The 22,596-nt window shown below is 39.2% G+C and overlaps 1 protein-coding gene across 1 annotated transcript in view; it reads left to right on the forward strand.

The window, feature by feature from the left end:
• The window catches only part of RLF (RLF zinc finger), a 170,916-nt gene that overhangs the window by 92,437 nt on the left and 55,883 nt on the right, over positions 1 to 22,596 (forward strand). Inside the window, exon 5 of the mRNA XM_007952692.2 lies at positions 9,321 to 9,523. Within this exon, the coding sequence (XP_007950883.1) occupies positions 9,321 to 9,523 (203 nt within the window). The remainder of the gene's footprint in view (positions 1 to 9,320; positions 9,524 to 22,596) is intronic.

Below are 22,596 nucleotides of genomic sequence, written 5' to 3' on the forward strand. Positions count from 1 at the left end.
GTGTTCTGGGTCTGTATCCTGCTCCCTTGTTTCTACCACTTTATCCTGCTTCTTTGTGTGGACTGTGACAGTCTGTTGTCTCCAAGGCACCGTGGCATTGTTGTATGTAGATCTCTGTTAACTGTTTGTGAAGAGCAGCCAAGGGTGATTCCGGCTCTTCTTGGTGGATTTTTATCGTTGGTCCTTTGGTGGAGCAGGAGGTAGTGGCTCTCGCTCAGTAAGTGAAGTTGCAGGAGGTGCGGGTATAGTTATATCTTATGGGAACTGTTGTTGTCTCTAACTCAGTTAGACACAAATTACTATTGAATAACCATCAAAAACCTTTTCAGTCTTGAAGGTCCGGAGTGTCCTTGGGGTTGCTGGAAAGCAGAAGGTGTTCTCAAGCCCCAGGAATCTGTGAGATTGCTGTCTCGTTAAATATCCAAAATAGTCAAGCCACTTTTAAACCTTCAAAATGGCTGCACCCTCTGGACCAGCAAAAGTCCACAGGTCAGCCCACCTGTCTCTTCACCTTCTCCGTTTCTTCCCCAGCCACTGTGCACAGTCCTTTGTGCAGTCCCTGGCTAGCAGGGCTGATTTTTAGGTTAATTCTTAGGTCCTACCACAACTTGGGAATCTCCAAGCTGTCTGTGCTATCAGGATCGCTGCCAGACCACAGCTCCATATCCCTTTTTTTTGTATTTTCACACCAATTCTTCTGCTAGTTGGGGTTTAGTCCACTTCTATATCCTTCCCTTCAAGGCTCAGGAGTCTAGTATTATCTTCTGTGTCTGTGTTAATTGGTTTCCCTTTTCTTTGTTAAGAGGGTCTGTGCAGTCTTTCTGCCTAGTCCGCCATCTTGCCGGAACCTTGAAATGCTCTTTTTGACGATTAGTGCAATACCATTCTTTTCAGTTTTTCATTCTCAGCATAGCAGACTATATGATTGTCTAATTCAAAATGATCCATTCCATTTCATTTTTGACAGCCTCTAATTTTTTTTTATTCATACTTTGTACATTCCACCTACCAATTATTAATGGGTGTTTGCAGATGTTTCTTCATATTTTAAGCCTTGCCGCTTCTGTGAGTGAAGGTCCCAAAGCTTTACTCCATCTGTATCATTAAGGTTTTCTGTACTTTGAGGAGGCAGCTCTTCCCCAGTCATGTATTGATTGCCTTTTAACCTGAGAGGCTCTTGTTCTCTGTATTATATCTAACAGTGTTGCACTGCTATTCATAAGGTTTTCATTGCCCAGTTTTTCAGAGGGAAACAGCTACATCCTACTTTCTCGTTTTTCTTAGTCTAGAAGCTCCACAAAAACCTGTCCACTATGGGTGACCGTAGTATTATTTGAAATACCAATAGCATAGTATCATAGGAATACACAAACCACCACAGTAAGATAAACTGACAAACAGTATATATCATTTTTAAAAGTATAGAATGTTACTAATGATTTTCTGTTTAAAATAATAAATTTAAAGTAAAGAATATTTTGCCATAACTTAAAGTGGTTTTAAACATGCAAGATTGAGCTTTGTGAAAAGTTGGTAAAGCAGCAGTGTAAATATGGTTGTTATCTCTTGAATGAAATACTTTTCCTTCACAGAAGTAGTTGTGTGCTGTTGAGTTGATTCTGCCTCATAGTGACCCTATGTGACAGAATACAAGTGCCTCATAAGGATTCCTAGGCTATAATCTTTTTCTTCATGGGAGCAGATCACCAGGTCTTTTATCCCATGGGCAGTTTGCAGTTTTGAACTGCCAAGCTTTCATTTAGCCAGACCATTAAGCATTGTGCCATCTGGGCTCCTTCCTCACAGAAGTAATAGTTATGATTTATAGAATATCTCTATAGATACTGTGTGTGAAGACTATACTAATCCTTTCCTCATTTCATTATTTAATTGCTAAAAGAGATAACACATGCCCGAGGCCACTTAAAATTGTAGAGGCAGAGTTTTAGCCCAAGTAGGGGTAGTTTTTGATTGGGTAGTGATAACTGTTCAGTTACAAAATTATTGTTAGGTGCCGTCAAGTCGTCTCTGACTCATAGCGACCCTGTGTATAGCAGAATGAAACACTGCCCATTCCTGTGCCAGCTCCATGATCCCTGCTATACTTGAGCCCATTGTTGTAGCTGCTCTGTCAGTCCACCCTGTTGAGGGCCTTTCCCTCTTTCATTGACCCGCTACTTTACCATGTGTGATATCCTTCTCCAGGAAATGGTCTCTTCTTACAACATGACCAAAGTAGGTGGGACAAAGTCTGGCCATTCTTGCTTCCAAGGAGCATCCTGGCTGCACTTCCTCCAGCACAGATTTGTTAGTTCTTTTAGCAGTCCATGGTACTTTCAGCATTCTTCACCAGCACCATGACTCAAAAGCATCAACTCTTCTTCGGTCTTCCTTATTCATTGTCCAGCTCTCACATGCATATAAGGCAATTGAAAATATCATGGCCTGTGTCAGGCGCACCTTGGTCCTCAAGGAGACATCTTTGCTCTTCAGCACTTGAAAGAGGGCTTCTGCAGCTGATTTGCCCAGTTCTATATGTCGTCTGATATCTTGACTGCCGCTTTCTTTGACATTGATTGTAAAACCAAGTAATACGAAGTCTTTGACAGCTTCAGTCTTTTCTCCATTTATTGTGATGCTACTTACTGGTCCAGTTATTAGGATTTTTGTTTTCTTTATATTGAGGTGTAATCCATACTGCATACTGTAATCTTCAGTCTTCACCAGTAAGTGTTTTAAGTCATCCTTACTCTCAGTAAGTAAAGTTGTGTCATCAGCGTATCGCAGGTTGTTAATGAGCCTTCCTCCAATCCTGATGCCACACTCCTCTTCGTACAGTCCAGCTTCTTGGATTATTTGCTTAGCGTAGAGATTAAATAAGTATGGTGGAAGGATAAACCCTGATGCACTCCCTTCTTGATTTTAAATTATGCAGTATCCCCTTGTTCTCTTCGAACAACAGCCTCCTTCCTGGTCTACATACAGGTTCCTCATGAGTGCAATTAAGTGTTCTGGAATTCGCATTCTTCTCAATGTTATCCCCAGTTTGTTATGTCCACACAATGAAATGCGTTTGCATAGTCAATAAAACACAAATAAACATCTTTCTGGTATTTTTTGCTTTCAGCCAGTATCCATCTGGCATCAGCAATGATAACCCTCATTCCACGTCTTCTTCTGAATCCAGCTTGTGTTTCTGAAAGTTCTCTGTCAATACACTGCTGCAACCATTTTTGAATTATCGTCAGTAATATTTTACTTGCATGCAATATTAATGATATTGTTCAATAATTTCCACATTGTGTGGGATCACCTTTCTTTGGAATGGATACTAATATGGATCTCTTCCAGTCAGTTGGCCAGGTAGCTATCTTCCAAATCTCCTGGCATAGCCGGGTGAGTGCCTCCAGCGAGGCATCCGTTTGCTGAAACATCTCAGTGGGTATCCTATCAATTCCTGGAGCCTTATTTTTTGCCAATTCCTTCAGTGCAGCTTCAATGTCTTCCTTCAGTACCATTTGTTCTTGATCATATGTCACCTCTTGAAATGGATGAACATCGACCAGTTCTTTTTGGTACAGTGACTCTATGTATTCCTTCCATCTTCTTTTGATGTTTCCTGCATCATTCAATATTTTTTGCCCATAGAATCTGTTCTGGTTATCCGGTGCTGCTCTGACAGGAATGTACCACAAATGGGATGGCTTTAACAAACAGGAGTTTATTCTCTTACAGTTCGGGAGGCTAGAAGTCCGAGTTCAAAGTACCAGGTTCTAGGGGCTGTGTGAAAGCCCCTTGACCTTGGGCTTCAGCTCTGCCTCTTGCTTCCGGCCCACTGAAGCTAGAGGCATCTCTTCACTTAGGCAGCTACTGGCTGCTAAAGCTAACAAGCCCAAAGTCGACAAATAAAATGACATAGTCCCAATGTTACCAAATCTCATGATGTTACCAAACCACACAGCAGGCCATTAATTCAAGTCCATTGAAAGTCCCACGGCCAGCAGAACGTGGAAGGCTGCTGAAGACTGATGTGACTACATGCAGGGTTCAAGCGTGCCATAAGCTTGAGACCATTCTCAGAGCTGCTTCTTATATACGGGAAGCAAACCACATAACAAAAGCAGCTACTCAGCTGCTTGTGGTAGATCCCATCATGGAGTTGATTGCCAGTCTCATCATGGGGAATAACTACCACCAGCTGCCCAGCCACTCAACCAGGCCCAGCCAAGTTGACACACAAACTTAACCACCATAGAATCTTTCAATATTGCAACTCGAGGCTTGAATTTTTTCTTAAGTTCTTTCAGCTTGAGAAATGCCAAGCGTGTTCTTCCCTTTTGGTTTTTTAACTCCAGGTCCTTGCACATTTCACCATGATAATTGACTTTGTCTTCTTGAGCTGCTCTCTGAAATCCTCTGTTTATCTCCTTTATTTTGTCATTTCTTTCATTTGCTTTAGCTACTCTTCATTCAAGGCCAAGTTTCAGAGTCTCTTCTGACATCCATTTTGGTCTTTTCTTCCTTTCGTGTCTTTTTAATGATCTTTTGCTTTCTTCATGGATGATGTTCTTGATGTCATTCTACAATTCCTCTGGTTTTTTGGTAATTGGTGTTCAGTGCATCAAACCTAATTTTTAGATGGTCTCCAATTCAGTTACAAAATACATGGTTTTATTTAAACATCTATAAAACCCGTGAGATCTGGAACTCTATGGGATTGCCTTGTTTTTTCTGGATATAGCAAATTTCCCACCTTTAACACAGTGCTTGCTGTCTTACAACTTTTATATAGTTTTTTTAGTGGAAAATATTATGAGTTTTCTTTTTCATACAGGTTTGTGCTTTATACAGATTGCAGCTTTCACAGGTTTTCCCATGTAAGGCATTGTGCTTAGTGCTGTAGCACTGAACACAGCATGGTATGTGCTCATCTATTATAGACAGTCTAATTAATGGAGACAGAAATTGTTACTAAGCATCTCATTTACTCTGTGCCTGGCCCTGTACTAAATGTTGTATCTACATTACTGGCATTTCATTTATGATTCTTTCCTCCCTGGGAGGTGAAGACACAGACTCAGAGAAGTCCATTAACTTGTCGAAGCATATCACAGCTAATATGTGCTAGAGCCAAGATTCAGCCTCATATCTGTGATTCTAAAACCTGATTTTAACCTTTGTACACTGAAGAAAGGGAATGGTGGTGGCGTCTGACCCCTTCTAACTTTACAAGGGGAGAAGGATCAAGTTCATGGGCCCAGGGCTGATTTCTATGAGACAAAGGTCACACATGGTGCCATCCTTCCACCTTCTATTTAACCTTTTCTAACACTAGCTGTCCCTCCTATGTCACTCTCTGCTTCTCTGCTGGGTTCAGTAATTTGTTTCACAGGCCTCTCAGAATTCACAGATAATACTCACAATTAATGGGTTCATTAGGCAAGTAACAGGTTACAATTCAGGATCAAGAACACTCAGGTTGCAGTTCTTCAGTCAGGACAGCCTACCCTCAGCCATGGCTGTAGACATGCCTCTCTTTGGCCCTCACCTTTGCCCTTGCTCCGCCAGGCAGTGTTTAAAAAAGCTTTTTTTTTAGCTCTGTCAGCAGCCACCCAGTGAGGTACCCTACTCTGCCAGCAAGCCTTCTGCCTGAAGGCACTTAGTTTTCTCAGGCTCAGTTTTCTCACTCCTTGGGCCAAGAAGTCCACCACTCTGTTTCATGTTGGTCTCTTGGTTCTGCTGCCTCTGCAGCCATGGTTTCTTCTCTCTGCCACCCTCTTTCGCCATCTTAGTGAAGCATTATGGCTCTCTGTCTCCTGGAACAAGGAGGTTCAGTGCAGGCATCTTGTGTCCAAAGGACGTGCTCCACTTATGGTTCTTCTGCTTCTTTTTTCTTGATGGTAATGAAATTGCCCCTTCATCCCTGTCCCTTTCTGCTTCTGGGATGGCTCATTTTAAGCCTAGTGAATGGTCAAACTGACCAGTCCCTACCTGAGAATTCTGTACACCTTACTTCCATGGACCCATCCCCCAGAAGGATGCCATGCACTATATTTACATTATTACCAAGTTGTGGAATCCTTTAAGTGAGTCACAAGCACCTCACATTTGCATAGTCCCACCCAGTCACCAGGTGGGAGTCACAAAGACCCTGGCCAGAACCGCCATAGTAATTCTCTGCACTGCGTATACCATAACCTCTTATTACAATCCTTAAAGAGAAAATGAAGTGTGAAGAACGTAAAATGCTGTGGGAGAGTTTAGAAGAACGTGGTGCTGAAGACATTGTGCCTATTTTCAGGTGTGCTGCTTCCTGTGGGATTTGTAAAATTGCTTTCACTCTGGTAGAGGCAGTGTAAGATGTTGGGGTGACAAATGTGGCAAGAAGATGGAGCAGTTGAATTGGAGAGAGTTTTAAAAAAATTATTGGAACATAATAACTGAGTTTCCTTTGAGGAAAGGAAGTGTCATCTTAGAGGGAACAAATATGATGCTGACATATCATTTCTGTGATTAAGAGAATAACATTACTGAAAATAATAAGTAAAGAATGAAGGCTTATTTTGGGGGGCAGTGATTGTGAATTCATTTTGTGGAATTTAGTAAAATGGAAAAGTGTAAATGAAGATGATGTTTTCTACCTATGCTTTGTGACCTTGATTACATATTAGAATATTTGTAGAATTTAAAAACAACAACACAAAACAAAAGCACACACAGTGAGGTCCTGACTCCCCCTTAGACCTGCTAAATCTGATCTCCAGGATAGCAACTTTGGAATCTAGAGCTTCTTAAAGTGCCACAGAAACCTTCTACATTGCTAATGGGATTATAAATTGGTATAATCTTTAGAGAGCAATTTGGCAGTAAGTTTTAATATGAACAAATGAGCAAAGCCTTTAATTTAGTAATTCCACTTCTTAAATTCATGGCCTGTGTACACGTTCTGGTGGTATAGTGCCTAAGGCATTTGACTGCTAACCAGAAGGCTAGTGGTTCAAACCCACTAGCCACTCCTTGAAAGGAATACTGGGCAGTTTCTTCTGTAGAGATAGCATCTCAGAAACCCAAGGAGGGGTCACTGTGAGTCGAATCAACTTGACAGTAGTGAGTTTGGTTTTTGTTATTTTGGTTTTTGGTATAGGTTTATAAATTGCACCTGTATTGATGATTGCCAAAGATTAGAAACAACTTATAAATGCATCAATAGTGGATGGGTTAAATAAATTATAGTACATCCAGACAGTGGAATACTATTCACTTGTTAAAAATAATTAATTACTTATACATATGCTAATTGTAGAGTGACCTTTATGATGTATTAAGTGGAAAAAAATGTCTGTACTCAGAATGTTTCTGGAAGAAAAAACAAAAAAAATGGAAACAGTTGTTTCTGGGGGAGATGACGTGACAAAAAAAATGGAAACAGTTGTTTCTGGGGGAGATGACGTGAAGGTAGAAAAGGGACTTAACTTTTAACCTTTCTGTGTGCCTTTTGAATAGTCTGTCATGCTTTCATGCACTATTACCTGTTTTATAAAAAGATAATATTTTAAAATTCTACAGTTGATTATGATATGTAGTTAAGATTGGACCAGTGGTTTCTCTTTACTATTGATCTTTCCCACTCCATATGTGGCCTGCAGACCTAACAGCCTGGATATAACCTGAGAACTTGTTTTATTGCTAGGTACTGTTGAATCCGTTCCAACTCATAGCAACCCTGTGTACAACAGAAGGAAACACTGCCCAGTCCATTGCCATCCTCACAGTCGTTGCTGTTTGAGCCCATTGTTTCAGCCACTGTGTCGGTCCATCTCATTGAGGGTCTTCCTCTTTTTCACTGACCCTCTACTTTACCAAGCATGATGTCCTTCTCCAGGGACTTAGCCCTTCTGGTAACATGTCCAAAGTATGTGAGACAAAGTCTCTCCATGTTCACATCTAAGGAGCGTTCTGGCTTTTACTTCTTCCAAGACAGATTTATTCATTCTTCTGACAGCCCATAGTATATTCAATATTCTACTCAACACTGTGTTTCAAATGCATCAGTTGGTCTTTGGTCTTCTTATTCATTGTCCAGCTTTTACGTGCATAATGAAGCAACTAAAAATACCATGGCTTGGATCAAGCACACCTTAGTCCTCAAAATGGCATCTTTGCTTTTTGACACATTTAAAGAGGAGGTCTTTTGCAGCAGATTTGCCCAATGCAATACATCGATTTCTCAGTGGCTCCTTCCTTGAGCATTTGTTAGAACAGAAAACTCCCAGGTCCCATCCCAGACCTGTTGAATAAGAATCCATATTTTAATAAGATTCACAAGACATTTTAATGTTTGAGAAACACTGTTTTTGATTATTGACCCCTAAAGCAATTTTTTCACTCACTACTTGGCTTGATGTCCCACTTCTATTATTTAAGAAATACTGCATAATAATTGGTTTCCTATACCTGTTAAGTATCTGCTCATCAGAAATTGAGGACTTGTCCTGACTTGCACAATCAGAGCCCAAGTCCTTGATCTTCAGTATTGTTCAGAGAGAAGCATTTCTCAAAGTGTACTGAACCAGGAACATGAATTTTATAGGGTATTAATAACATGTGTAAAAGGGTTCTCTGGTCAAATCCATTTGGGAAACATTGGGTTAACTAAAAGTGAACAGTTTTCTTTATTGCAGGACTGTTCAGAGATTTGACCAAGGAATCCTTTCTCCCCCTCCCCCCGCCCCCCTAGGACTATCTTTCAGGTCTTTTGGTCGGTGGAAAACACTTTGAGAAATGCCTGGTTTAGAGGAAACAGCACCACTGGCTTTGGAATCCTTGGCAAGTTACCTAATTTTTCTGAATATTAATTTCCCTAACCTTAAACTGGGGATAATACTTGCCTTGGTGGTGGTGTGAAGAATAATGAGAGGTATATAAAAACATTTAAACCTCGTTAGTGTTCAAATTGTAGTTGGTGAAACTATCTAGATAACTCAGTTTTCTGTACTTAGGCTTAGGGTTCATTTCAGTATTCCTTACTGTCATCAGAAAGTGAGGGAGAAGGTGGTCAAATAATTTTGATAATATGTTACTAGTTTTATTAAAAATTTTAATTGAAAATAATAACTAATGTGTGACTGGTTAGCGAAATTAATTGTGCTCCTTGTTCTACAAGATGAGTATTGAAATAAACTTCCCAGTTTTATAACCTGAAATTTTACCAGCTAAAAACAAACCAGCAACAAAAAAATTAGATATCAAACTTTCATCTTAACAAGCCTGACATGTTGCATGGTATGCTATCAAACTGTTTTATTTTTCCTTTTTTCTAGTCAATAAGTTGATTGCACAAGAAGGACCTTCCTTTCTACAAATGCGAATAAAACATTTGGTGAAATCCAACTGCATTCCCCAGGCTACTGCTTTATCAAAACTATGTGCAGAATCTAAAGAAATTTCAAATGTGTCAACTTTTCAGCAAGCCTATATCACATGTTTATGTTCCATGCTTCCTAATGAAGATGCTATTAAGGAGGTGAGTAAAGAAAATAACTGTTGCTGTCATTCAAACTTGATATAAATTAAGTATGAGTTTAATAGATTATGATAGCTATTTCATGGTATATTTTTTCACATCAGAATGACAACCAAGACTCATTTTTTTCAGGCAATTTAAAAGTACCATTTTAATTGTTTGTACAGCTGTTCAACAGATTGAGTATAAAGTTAGGTTTATAGGTGGATTTGAAAAATAGGTAATTAAAGACTTTACAGATGGATGTATACATGTTCAGATGATGGTTTACTTTGAAATATTTAAATATGAAGGCTGTTTTTCTTCTTAACATAGTGATTTCTCTATGAGAAGCACAGAAATTATTAATACTGGCTTTAAGGGATCAACTAAAGAGAATAACACTTAACTTTAACTTGTTAACTTATACATTTAATTCTGTAAGCAGAGAAGTGTAGGTCTCTGGAACCTGTAAATGTGTTCTGAATAATGAATCTTGGAAAAGAGTTAAAAGTGATTCTTTTTTTAAAAAAACCTAATTTCTCAATCAGATTGCATTTTTTAAAAACTTAAATCATTGTTTTTCTTAGAAAAATCAGAAATGGTTTTCTCTAATAGTTTTTGATAAATTATGTAAAAAATTATTTAGGAATTCTCAGGCTGTTTTCTATCACCTACCTTTAATTCTGGTACCTGCCATTTGGATCTGGCACATGGATTCTCATTTTATTTATGCACTGAACTTTCTTATTGAATATAGGAATCCCAAGGATCTGATTCTGTGCCATAGTAATTTTTAAGCTTTTATGACATTTCAGTTGTAAACATCCTACTCTCCAAATAGAATTTTTATCTTTCTATCTGCTTTCAACATACCAGCTCCACTAGGACCAACATCATGTTGATCCCATCATCTTTTTACTGTCTCTCATCAACCTCCTTTATTCTAGAATTTTGGGTAAACAGCCTTCCAGTAGGAAGCAGTGTGGCCTGGTCCTTGAAGTTTAGTAGTCACTTGAATCTGAGAGGATTCTCTACACAGAGAATGTATGTGAGACACACAATGCTAGTCATTTTTGTTTTGGGAAATAGCTCTATAGAGATATGAGATGCAGAGATAAATAGCCAGTCTGTGGCTGTGGAGTTGGCAACAATATGTAATTCCCCCACATGAGGCTCACACCTATGACCCATTGCCTCGTTAGTGCACGCTTTAGCTTGTTGGCCTGTCTGGCCATAAAAAAATCAGTGGAAACCTTATGAATAGCAGTGACACACTCTCTGATACATTACTGGAAAACTTTATGAATAACCCTGAAACATTATGTGACATAGTGCCAGAAGAAAAGCCCCTCAGGTCAGAAGACACTCAAAATACGACTGGAGAAGAGCTGCCTTCTCAGACTAGAGCCGACCTTAATGATGTGGCTAGAATAAAGCTTTTAGAACCCCCATTTGCTGGTGTGGCACCTCTCAAGATGAGAAGAAACAACTGCAGACATCCATTAATAATTGGAACATGGAATGTACGAACTATGAATCTAGGAGAATTAGAAGTTGTCAAAAATGAAATGGAATGCATAAAGATTGATAGCCTAGGCGTTAGTGAGCTGACATGGCCTGGTTTTGGCCATTTTGAATCAGACAATATGATCTACTATGCCAGGAATGACAAATTGAAGAAGAATGGTGTGGCATTCATCATCACAAAGACTGTATCAGGATCTATTCTGAAGTACAATGCTGTCGGTATGGATAGGATAATATCCATATGCATACAAGGAACACCAGTTAATGCTACTATTATTCAAATTTACGCACCAACCACCAAAGCCAAAGATAAGGAAACTGAAGATTTTACCAACTTGTGCAGTTGAAATTGATCAAACATGCAATCAAGATGTGTTAATTATCACTGGCAATTAGAATGCAAAAGTTGTGAACAAAGAAGAATCACTGGTAGTTGGAAAATATGGCCTTGGTGATAGAAATAACACTGGAGATAGCATGATAGAATTTTGCAAAAGCAACAACTTACTCATTGTAAATACCTTTTTTCAGCAACACAAATGGCAGCTTTACATGTGGACTTTGCCAGATGGCATACACAGGAATCAGATTGACTATATCTGTGACAAGAGGCAATGGAAAAGCTCAATATCTTCAGCCAAAACAAGGCCAGGAGCTGACTGTGAAACACACTATTAACTGCTCATATGCAAGTTCAAGTTGAAGCTGAAGATGATTTAAAGAAGTCCACAAGAGCCAAAATATGACCTTGATTATATCCCTCCTGAGTTTAGAGACCACCTAAAGAATAGATTTGATGCATTGAATACCAATGACTGGTAACCAGAAGAATTGTGTGATGACATCAAGAACATCATCCATGAAGAAAGCAAAAGGTCATTAAAAAGACGGGAAAGGAAGAAAAGGCAAAATGGATGTCAGAAGAGACTCTGAAACTTGGGCTTGAACAGAGAGTAGCTAAAGCAAATGGAAGAATCGACAACATAGAAGAGCTGCACAGATTTCAAAGAGTGGCTCTAGAAGACAAAGCCAGTTATTACAATGAAATGTGCAAAGATTTGGAGTTAGAAAACCAGAAGGGAAGAACACGCTCAGCATTTCTCAAGCTGAAAGAACTGAGGAAAAGATTTAAGTCTCAAATTGCAATGTTGAAATATTCCATGGGCAATATGTTGAATGATGCAGACATCAAAAGAAGATGGATGAAATACACAGAGTCACTATACCGAAAAGAATTGGTAGATGATCATTTCAGGAGGTGGCATATGATCAAGAACCAATGGTACTGAAGGAAGAAGTTGAGACTGCATTGAAGGAATTGGCGAAGAACAAGGCTTCAGGAATTGATGGAATACCCATTGAGTTGTTTCAACAAACGGATGCCTCGCTGGAGGCACTCACTCGGCTATGCCAAGAGAATTGGAAGACAACTACCTAGCCAACTGACTGGAGGAGATCTGTATTTGTACCCATTCCAAAGAAAGGTGAGCCCACAGAACAATATCATTAATATCACACACAAGTAAGATCTTACTGAAGATAATTCAGAAATGGTTACAGCAGTATATTGACAGAGAACTTCCAGAATTGCAAGCTGCATTCAGAAGAGGACATGGAGTGAGGGATATCATAGCTGATGTCAGATGGATCTTGGCTGAAAGCAAAGAATACCAGAAAGATGTACTTGTGTTTTATTGACTATGCAAAGGCATTTGATTGTGTTGACATAACAAATTGTGGATAACATTGAGAAGAATGTGAATTCCAGAACACTTGATTGTACTCATGAGGAACCTGTACATAGACCAGGCAGGAGGCTGTCATTCGAATAGAGCGAGGAGATACCACATGGTTTAAAATCAAGAAGGGAGTGCGTCTTTCTCCACACTTATTCAATCTATATGCTGAGCAAATAATCCGAGAAGTTGGATTCTGTGAGGAAGAATGTGGCATCAGGATTGAAGGAAGGCTCATTAACAACCTGCAATACGCAGACGACAAAACTTTGCTTGCTGAATGAAAGTGAGGATGACTTGAAGCACTTACTGATGAAGATTGAAGACTACCGTATGCAGTACAGATTACGCCTCAATGTAAAGAAAACAAAAATCCTCAGAACTGGGCTAATAAGCAGCATCACAATAAATGGAGAAAAGATTGAAGTTGTCAGAGACTTCGTATTACTTGGTTCTGTAATGAATGCCAATGGAAACAGCAGTCAGGCATCAAAAGATGTATTGCATTGGCTGAATCTGTTGCAAAAGCCATCTTTCAAGTGCTGAAGAGCAAAGATATGTCCTTGAAGACTAAGATGCACCTAACCCAAGCCATGTTATTTTTAGTCGCCTCATATGCATGTGAGAGCTGGACAATGAATAAGGAAGAAATCAAAGGATGATAAAATGCAGAACACTACTTCTCTTTTTAAACTTCCCACTTCAACCTTAAAAATAATTATGGAAAACGTATATTGAGTACTTAGCCTGTGCCAGATATTGGGCTATGTGCTTTGAATGTGTTGCCATTTAAAACTATGAATTTTATAGCAGTTTAACTGAGGCTTGGGGAGATTATTTAACTGGCCTGTAGTTATATATCCATTAAGTGGTGGCCCAGAATTTAAAGCCAAAATACATCCTACTCTCTCACATAGCCCCTCATATACATGGTATAACTCTCTAGCAACTACCAATCTCTTGTTATGGGTGTTTGTTTCTACTTGAATTGCTTATGAGACTTTTTCTCAGTTTTGTTCTTTGCCCAGACGGAAACCTGGAACTCCATACTTGTAACTGTTAAGTCAGAAAAGTGAGAGTGAGCCTTGGGGGTTCTGAGACCTCTGGATGGTTGACTGACTGGGAAGCATAGTTAGAGTATATTTTTTACAAGAAGTCACTAGAAATGAGACCAACAGTCAGAAGATGTAGGCGTGAAGGCTTGGATCCTGGCATTGTGGTTCACTAGCCATACAATCTTAGGCAAGTAGTTTCATTGTCTTTACCTGTAAAGTGAGCATAACAATAGTGTCTGTCTCACAAGTTGGTTAGAAAGTTCAAAGGCAGTGCTGTCTAAAATGTCTAACACAGTTGCTGGCATAGGGTAGACACTAAAAATACACACACACTCTAGTGTAAGAATTCTTTAGGCCTAAAGTAAAGAGCTAAGGAGCTCAGGTGATGGAGTGATTAAGGGATTTGATTGTTAACCAGAACGTCAGCAGTTCAAACCCATTAGCCACTCTGTGGAAGAAAGATGGGCCAGTTTGCTTCAGTAAAGGTTTACAGGCTTAGAAACCCAATGGGGGTCACTGTGAGTTGTAATCAGCTCGATGGCATGAGTTTGGTTTGGTTTGGAGAGTACAGAACTAGGGAGGAGCAGTAGAGGTGAAATCTGGATTTGGACAGAGAAGTAGTGATATACACAGAGGTATTTAGACTTGGTTGACTTCATCCACATTTTAAAGAGTACTTATAAGGGACTAACTATAAACCTGTATACTAATTTGTTTATTTGCAATATCAGAAAGAGTAATGAGCTAGTAGATTGATTTTCTCTGGTACCAGCAGCAATTTTGTTTTTGGGAAACTTAACCAGCATATAAAGTGTATTAATGGTTATTCCTTACTTCTAACAATGTCTGCAATATTTTATGTTTGGGAAATTTAATCAGAATAGTTTATATTAATGGTTATTCTCAGCTCCTGATGTATTTTAAAAGAATTAAAAGAAACAGAAGAACTCTATAAACTTTGGATGTGATTCCTCTTCATCCTATAACATTAACAACTTTTAGTATCTCAAGACTGTGTTTATTTAAAAGGCTATTTTCTTTCTATCATCATATTAAACCAAAAAACCAAACTCACTGCTGTCAAGTCAGTTTGACTCATAGTGACCCCTCTTTGGGTTTCCAAGGCAGTATCACTATGGAAGTAGATTGCCCAATCTTCCTTCCAAGGAGTGGCTGGTGGGTGTGAACCACCAGCTTTCTGGTTAGCAGTCAAATGCCTTAGGCACTATGCCACCAGAGCTCCCCTAACATATTAGGCATTGGCAAATTCTTAAGAGTGATGGCTTACTTTGTTTGCCATAAACAGTTACAGGTAGATAAGTACTAAGCTGTGTGATAAAACCATTTGTCATCGAGTGCATTCTGACTCATGGCAACCTCATGTGTGTCAGAGTAGAACTGTGTTCCCTAAGGTTTCAGTGGTTGGCTTTTCAGAGGTAGATATATCCAGGCTTTTCTTCCAAGGCACCTCTGGGTAGACTTGAGTCTCCAGCCTTCGATTAGAAGCTGAACTCGTTAACTATTTGTACTATCTACCGAAACCAAAACCAAACCCAAACACACTGCCATCAAGTCGGACCCGATTCATAGCGACCCCTCCTTGGGTTTCCGAGCCTTCCTCCCGAGGAGCGAGGAGCGGCTGGCGAATTTGAACCACCAGCCTTCTGGTTAGTAGTCAAGTGCCTTAGGCACTACTCCACCAGAGGGACTCCATATGTTGTTTTGTTGTTGTTGTTGGATGCTGTTGAGTTGATTTTAACTCATAGCTTCCCCTTGTGACAGAGTACAACTGCCCCCTAGGCTTTTCTTGGCTATAATCTTTACAGAAGCAGATCACCAGGTCTTTCTCCTGCAGAGCCATTGGGTGGGTTCGAAATGTCAACCTTTCAGGTAGCAGCTGAGCACTTAACCATTGTGCCACCATGGCTCCTCACTCCAAATGATACTACCCCTAAATTCAGTGGAAGATCATATCTTTGTATACTGATTTATTAGGCTTTATAGAAGAATTGATCTTTGAGTTGGATTTTGAAGTAATAATTGGGTTGAATAGAAAAAATAGTTTTGGTATGACTTACTATGGAAGTAAAAGCACAGAAATTGATAAATACTTTGCAGGGATCCATTAGAGAGCACCCTGCCTCGGGCAGAGAGTAGATGTTGAGAGATCTTATAGGAAGTAACGCTGATTAGATGGAGGAAAAAGAGAACTTGAGAATTCCAGTCCATTAAAGCTTACATTTGATGCAGTAGAAATTAGACAGGCTTTGACAGTGGGGAGGAACATGACTAAAGTGGTTTTTTAGGAGTATTAAGTAGAAAGGAATGCCCAACCTTCCTTCCGAGGAGTGGCTGGTGGGTTTGAACCGCCAGCCTTCTGGTTAGCAGTCAAGTGCCTTAGCCACTATGCTACCAGAGCGCCTAAGTAGAAAGGAAGGTATGTTAGATTTAGGAGAAGAGACTGAAGTTAGCAAGAGGAGAAAGGACAGGACTTGCTGATGGGCCAAAAATGAAGGACGATTTACAGACAAGCTTCTAAGAGGCTCATAAGGCCTGGGAGACTGGAAGAACGATGGTGCTGTGCTGCCTAGAATGGCAGAGAAGGGGTGGAGAGACAGGGAGGGCACGTGAAGATACTCAGCTTAGTTTATACAAGATCTTTCCTGGTTTACTAATAACAAGATAAGAAAACAGGATTTTTCCTGAAAATGAATAATTAATTCCTTTCAGCCACTGTGTTGAATTTTAAGGGACTGGATTACACAAAATGTGATTTGATGCCCTACAACAGGAATTGGAAAACTATGGCCTGTGACCCAAATTTCATCAACTGGCTGTTTTCGTAAATAAAGTTTTATTGGAACTCAGACCCATTTGTTCATAGTCTATGACTATTTTTGCAATACAGTGGCAGAATTAAGTAGTTGTGACAGATACTGCCTGGCTTGTAAAGCTGAATATTTTCTGTCTGCCCCTTTACAGAAACATTTGCTGACCCCTGCTCTATAAGAATCAGATTTTTCAGTTAAGTATCATTATTCAGTTAAATTATTTTTTATTAAATATCATTTAGTCTAAACTTCTGTGTTTTACCAGTGATGAAACTGGGGCCTAGATAGTAATGTTTCCAAGGCCCTTCTTTTGTTAAGCTAATTACACAGTCTGAACTCAGATGTCCTGGCTCTCTGATGAGCCCTCTTTCTACTGTACCACTTATTTCCAGTTGGTAGACACTGATTAACCATGTTCTCATTGGAAATATCTTGGTGGTATATCATTCCTTTTATATTTATACATTTACATATAGGTGGAATTTTAATTTTTTTTTTAATATATCATGAATTGGATTAACTTGTTAAATACTTTATCAGTGCAGAAACATTTAGCACACATCATAAAATTACTTGAAAAGAAACACTGGTCTCATTGTAATTAATTAGCCTTTAAACCAGTAATGCTTTGTTTTGCAAATGACAAGAGAATTAAAGAGAATCTTCAGAGTTTATCTTGGAAAGTATTAATGAGTCACTAGATGTTTATTAATTGGAGTTGAAAATCAGCATATGTTCTAACGGAGCAGAGTTACACACACATTTGCCACCTACTTCAATTGCATTGGGGGAAGAGTTAAATTAACTTAAGCAACAGCTGGGAATAAAAGCACTTCGTACATTGGCACCTGTGGGTATCCCAGTAATGGATGTGTGTAATGGGAAACCTCTGCTGGGGAAGATTTAGCCAGACACATAAAATTAAGATTAATTGACTAGGTCAGCTGAAAACCAAAATTCAGAATCCGGTATGTAAAAAGTGAATCATTTTTGATATTTGGTACGTTAAGAAAGTAGAAAAGTACCATGAAATCCCAGAGTTCTCGGTTGTAATATTTCATTTACATAGAATTGGATGAGAGAACATTGCTGTTAGTTTTTAATGAAAATTAAAGACTTGGCAATAGCCTAATGTCTCATGTGAGTGTTTTCTAGAATTTTTTATTACGGAAAGGGGAAATCTTTGCAAATACTAAGTTTTCTGCATATAAAATGAACAATAATGTTCTAAACATGAAGGAGTCATGTTATTTTGAAGAACGGGAGATCTTTCAGCAGAGTTCTTGGCACAGTTAAAGCAGGGATCCATTACAGTCTTGATCCCTGAATCTTTAGTATCTAATGTGGCACGGACCGTTTAGCAAAAGCTTGTTTCTTCTTTTGATGGGAAAAGGAGAAGACAAACAGGACCTAATTTACTCACCAGTCTAACACTGTTGGGAATTGGCACAATCATAGTATAAATGATAAACAGCAAATACATTTAAATAGGACCCAGTGGGAATTCATTTTGAAAGAAGAAAAAGTAAACAACATCATAGAAATTCCACGTGTAGCTTAAATAAAAATTAAGGTTAGGATTGATCCTGAACAAGGAATAATTACAAAGTGGTAATTAAATTTAAAATTAAAATCTGCGTAATATTGAATTTATCCTTATGATTATATGAGAATGAGATGTACAATAAAAAAATATGCTAAAGATAGAAAGGCTATCTGAAGAGATTGAGGATTTGCCTATTTGAATATTTTATCTCCTAAAGGACAGTTCTCTCTCTTTTTTTTTTTGTTTAAAGAAGAGTTCTTTTAAATAGCTTTGAAGAGACATCTTCCCAGGTTTTAGTTTGCTTCTGTATCTGACTTTTTAGTGTCTTTCATGGATTATGTGTGGGTATTTTGATTTGGTGTATGATTAACACAGGAGAGTCATTATGGAGTCAAGCACATCATTTTCAAGAATTCAGTTGGACATTCTGGGCTTCTCACAAGGTCACAGAGTTTAAATGGAAACAGCAATGACCATTTATTTTTCTAAGAAACATAGAAATGCCCAGTTGAGTAGCATATTGCTGGTCTATGGTATATTGCAGTTTAAAAGAAGCCTGATACATTTTTTAAAAAAACTATGATTCATGGTCATTTTTCCAGATGATGTCTATAAACTTAACAGGGATGATGCTCCCAAAGGTAGACCCAGGTTTACTTGAAATGTAGGCATGCTAACCGTAACTCCAACATGTCTCCTTCTCAGAAGTCTATGAGACAAACATTATTACATAGGTAACCTTAAACCCACTTTGATTCTTCTCTGAAAAAAATGAAATATTTACCAACTTACTTTTCTAAATCTATTATTAAAAACAAATTATTACAGTATTTTTCAGAACTGATAGGGAAACACTGCGATTAAAAACTGTTCTAGATAGAGAAAAGCAAACTGTAAAATGTGCCATTAGTTTATTTTGGAAGGAAGGTTGGGCAGTCTACTTCCGTAGTGATACCACCTCGGAAACCCAAGGGGGGTCGCTGTGAGTTGCATCTGACTCGGTGACAGTACATTGCCTTGAAGCAGGAAAATAACTTAGGAAGAAAAACATACTGCCTGTACCCACCAGTTGGCTGCCTATTACACCAGTGATGTTCAACTGGCTGGATTACTATGAAAGGCCCCTAACTGCATCTCTTCTGCCTAACTAAATTCTATAGTTAATTTTCTACAGTAGTCATGGTGATTTAGACTTCTTATTTTGACATAACTTTAGATTCATATGTAGTTAAAGGAAATAATACAGAGATACCTTTCAGTCATTTAACATATATTCATTGGAAGACTCTGGTAGGCACTAGGAATACAAAGGTGAACAAGACACAAGGGATAGGAACAGCGGACAGTGTTCATGCAATGCAAGGTTTAGGGAAGAGGTCGGAGCTGCAAATTAAGAGTTCCAAATCATCAACATTGAAAACAGCAGATGAGGTTAACCTTTTCAGAACTCTGGAAATTAAAGGTTTCCAATAATCTGAGGATTGTTTATTCAAATAAAACAGCAAGTCTCACTAAGAACAGTGAATCTCGTGGCATTTTACCTTGCCCTAATTCCATCCTCCTTTCCCAAGCTCCACAATAGCCTTGAAAATGAATAGTTTTGCAACTACCCCCCCCCCAAAAAAAAAAAACCCACTGCCATGGAGTTGATTCTGACTCATTGTGACCCTTTTAGGTTTCCAAGGCTCTAAATCTTTATAGAAGTAGATTGCCTCTTCTTCCTCTCTCACAGGAGCTGATAGTTTTGGACCAGAGCTCCTTTTTGCAACTACCAAAACCAAACCAAATTCAATTGCCATTGAGTCGATTCCAACTCATAGTGATCCCCATTGGGTTTCTGAGGCAGTAAATCTTTACAGAAATAGATTGCCCCATCTTCTTTCCACAGAGCATATGGTGGGTTTGAACCACCAACCTTCTGGTTAGCAGTCAAATGCCTTAGGCACTGTACCACCAGAGCTCCTTTTTTGCAACTACAGTAGCTATGAAAACCAGTAGCTACTGAGGAGCACCTGAGTAGTACAAATGGTTAAAGCCTAAGCTGCTGACTGAAATGTTGGAAGTTTGAGTCCACCCAGAGGCACCTTGGATGAAAGTCCTGATAATCTGCTTCCAAAAATCAGCCATTGAAAATCCTATGCAGCACAGTTCTGCTCTGACACACATGGGGTTGCTGTGAGTTAGAGTGTACTCAGTGGCAACTGGTTAACAGCCACTGAAGGAGGCTGAATGGATTTGGAGCTCCCTAAAGGACTCATTTCCAGAGGATTGTAACTGTTTATCTTATCTGGCAGCACACTGATAATCTTCATTCTGGTTCTTTATTTGACCTGTCTCAGAGCTCACTCTGTGCTAACAGCCCTTTTCATAGGATATTTGTAAAAAAACAATTAGGAACAATTGTTTAGCATGGCAGTTGTCTGAGAAGCATTATCAGTTAGCCTTAAGAAGAGGCTGACCAAAAAATTAAAATGAAAAATTGGTAAATGGAATGTTTGTAGGGGCCTTTGAAAATCTCTGATATATTACTAGGAATCTAGAAAGTAATGCACATGTGCAGGGCTGTGTGCCTGCCAAGGAATGACCCAAGGAATCTTTCACCTCTTGCTTATGTGGAGGTTCTGTGCAAGTAGAAAATGAAGAGTAAAGCAGACTTATAAACTACTTGCCTGGACATTGAAAACAAGTCCCAGTACACCACACAAGCAGTTGGCAAAAGCTGGGAGACTTATTGGCTCAAGGCATTAAAGGAAATCTTGTCAAGTCATTAGCTGACCATTGACCTAATAGTTCAGTTTTTGTGTCAACTTGGCTGGGACTTGAGTGGCCGGGCCTCTGGTGGTAATTATTCCCTATGATGAGACTGGTGATCAACTCCATGATGGGATCTACCACAAGGAGCTGAGTAGCTGCTTTAGGTATGTGGTCTGCTTCCCATATATAAGAAGCAGCTTTGGGAATGGTCTCTAGCTATGGCACACTTGGACTCTGCATGTAGCTGTGCCGTTGTTCAGCAGCCTGCCATGCTCTGCCGACTTTGGGACTTACAATGAACTTAAATTAATGGCTTGCCATGTGGTTTGGTAACATTGGGACTGTGCCTTTTTATTTGTCAACCTTGGGTTTGTCAGCCTCAGCAGCTAGCAGCTGTCTGAGTGAAGAAACGCCTCTAGCTCCAGTGGACCAGGCGCAGGAGGCAGAGCTGAACCCCAGGGTTGAGGGGCTTCCACCCAGCCTGTATAGCCTGGCACTTTGGACTTGAACTTAAAGCCTCCAAACTGTGAGAGAATAAACTGTATTAAGGCCATCCCATTTGTAGTATATTCTTGTCAGGGAGGCACTAGGTAACCAGAACAGGGCAGAGACTGCATGGCTGTACATGTCAAAGAACAGACTTTACAGAATTATTTCATGAAAATTTCTCAATAAAGAAACAGCAACAAGGACGGACACCCCTGCCACCAAACTCTAGGGAGGTGGAGGAATCTGATTTCCAGAATTGCCACAATATATATGTACATATATCTACATAACAAAAAAAATTACAAGATACATGAACAGAACAGCTACGGAGAGGGGAAGAAAAAGAATCATCAAAAACTGTCCCTAAGAAGCCTACAGGTAGGACTTAGTAGACAAAGATTTTTAATCAGCTGTTACAAATATGTTTAAGGAGCTAAAGGAACCATTTCTAAAGAAGTAAAGCAAAGTGTGAGAATTATGTCTTAACAAAGAGAGAATATCAGTAAAAAGAACCAAAGAGAAATTCTGGGGTGGAAAAGTACAATAACTAACATTAATTCATTCACTAAAGGAGCTCAGCAGCAGATTTGAATTAACAGAAGAAAGAATCAGCAAACTTGATTGACGACAGGTCAGTTGAGATGATCAAACCCAAAACCCACTGTCCTTGAGTCGATTCTGACTCATAGCACCCCCCTTTGGGTTTTCAAGGCAATAAATCTTTACAGAAGTAGATTGCCCAGTCTTTTTTCCTTGGAGTGGCTGGTGGCTTTGAACCACCAACCTTCTGGTTAGCAGTCAGATGCCTTAGGCACTGTGCTACCAGACCTCCTTTGAGACGATCCAGTCTGAAAAAACAGGGCCAAGAAACACATGAAGCAGAATTTGTAGAATTGAAGGGGAGGTGACCAAATATAATAGTTGGAGACTTCAACATCCTGCTTTGAATAATGGATAGACCAGTTAGGGAGAAGACCAGCTGGAAATAAAAGCCTTGAGCAAAACTAGAAGCCAATTAGGCCTAACATCTATAGAACATATATTAGCAGCAGAATGCACAGGCTTTTCAAGTTGAAGAATGGAACATGGAACATTCTCCAGGATAGAGAATCAAAGTAGGCAAAGACATCAAAAGAAAAAAAAAAAAAAAAAA

This window comes from Orycteropus afer, unplaced genomic scaffold (assembly GCF_000298275.1).
Source record: "Orycteropus afer afer isolate SDZICR_OR568_19922 unplaced genomic scaffold, OryAfe1.0 scaffold00355, whole genome shotgun sequence".
Classification (NCBI taxonomy): Eukaryota; Metazoa; Chordata; class Mammalia; order Tubulidentata; family Orycteropodidae; genus Orycteropus; species Orycteropus afer.